General features: G+C 36.9%; 1 protein-coding gene across 2 annotated transcripts in view; it reads right to left on the reverse strand.

Moving 5' to 3' along the window:
- Positions 1 to 1,556, reverse strand: part of LOC106871731 (mucin-5AC) — a 44,524-nt gene that overhangs the window by 30,467 nt on the left and 12,501 nt on the right. The window contains exon 2 of one of the 2 annotated variants that reach the window (XM_014918345.2): positions 24 to 1,485. The exons of the other annotated variant lie outside the window; for it this stretch is intronic. Within the exon in view, the coding sequence (XP_014773831.1) occupies positions 1,463 to 1,485 (23 nt within the window). The 3' untranslated portion in view covers positions 24 to 1,462. Of the gene's footprint in view, positions 1 to 23; positions 1,486 to 1,556 lie in introns of those variants that run through there. 2 annotated transcript variants of the gene reach the window in all.

Raw genomic sequence — 1,556 nt, forward strand, 5'->3', positions numbered from 1 at the left:
TTTTTTTTTTTTTTCGTGTTGCAATGTGAAGATCTAACAACTATTTTTAGAGACTCCTTCACTGACTTCAATAAATAAAAATGCATTCAATTTAAAAAATAAACTATTGTCTTTGTAAAAATTCCTCTAACTTTCTGTTTTCCTGTCACTCTTCGTATCTTTCTCTTTCTTTCGTCCCCCACAAACTTACTCTTCACTCTATTTCTGTAACAGCCACTGCTTTCGTTATTTCAATTTATTTTCTGTTACTTATGATCTCTTTCTCTTTCGCTCACGGTTTAAACAATTATCCTTTTCCTCCCATATGCACTTCTCCCTCTCTTTCCTTTCTTTTAACCTCTTCTTCCACTATTTCCAATAATATTATTGCCTCAAGCACTCCATTATTCTACTATTCTTTTCAACCATTCGTTTTTACAACGTTTTTCTTTCTTTCTCTAACTCTCTCGTGTTATCTATCTATCTATCTATCTATCTATCTATCTATCTATCTATCTATCTATCACTTAACCGCTTTCCTTCTCCCTTTGTCTCCTCAACCTGCCACTTTTCTCCTCCCTTCCTCTCTGTACCAGCCCCATTGTCCAGCAGTCACTAAGTACAAGTTAAAAGCCATCAGCATTGGCTAAGAAGGCACCAGAACAAACACAATTGTGACTATTCGCTATTATTGCTATTTAACCGAATTCAAGTACATTCTTTGTCCGATGTGTTCGACGTCTTTCTACACCTTTCTCTTGTCGCCTCTCTATAGAAGATGCAAGGGTTGTGGCGGTGGTGGTGCAAAGAATTAACAAACGAATTACAATAAAATTAACGACACTAATACTGATTTCTTACATTTGCATATGACCACACAGGGGACTGGTAGAGTCACTTCAGTCGACATCATTGTAAATACTGGTACTTTATTTTAATGACCACCGAAGGGATGAAAGGCAAAGTTGATCCCGTCGGAATTTGAGATCAAATGATAAAGGGACTTAGATAAAAACCCAAATACATTTTGTATGATTCTGGACTATCTTGGTTTTAGCAACAATAGTTACTTCTAAGACAGGCACATGGCCAGAAATTTATGAGTTGCGGCTGAAGGAAACAGACGATTATAACGGTTCCAGTATTTGACTGGTGTTTAAAATTTATCGACTCCAGAAGGACGAAAAGTAAAGTTGATCTCCACGGAATTTTGAAAGTAATGCCGCTAGGCGATTTGTCCGGGGCGGTCACTATTCTGCCAACTTGCCGTATGATGATGATGATAATGATGATAATCCTTTCTACTGGAGGCACAAGGCCTCAAATTTGTGGGGAAGGGAGAAGTCGATTACATCGACCCCAGTGTTTCACTGATACTTAATTTATCGACTCCGAAAGGATGAAAGGCAAAGTCGACCTCGGCGGAATTTGAACTCAGAACTAGGCGACAGCGGAAATACTGCTAAGCATTTTGTCCAGTGTGCTAACGATTCTGCCAGTTCGCCACTGTAATAATAATAATAATAATAATAATAATAATAATAATAATAATAATAATAATAATAATAATAATAATA

Source organism: Octopus bimaculoides, chromosome 2 (genome assembly GCF_001194135.2).
Source record: "Octopus bimaculoides isolate UCB-OBI-ISO-001 chromosome 2, ASM119413v2, whole genome shotgun sequence".
Lineage (NCBI taxonomy): Eukaryota > Metazoa > Mollusca > Cephalopoda > Octopoda > Octopodidae > Octopus > Octopus bimaculoides.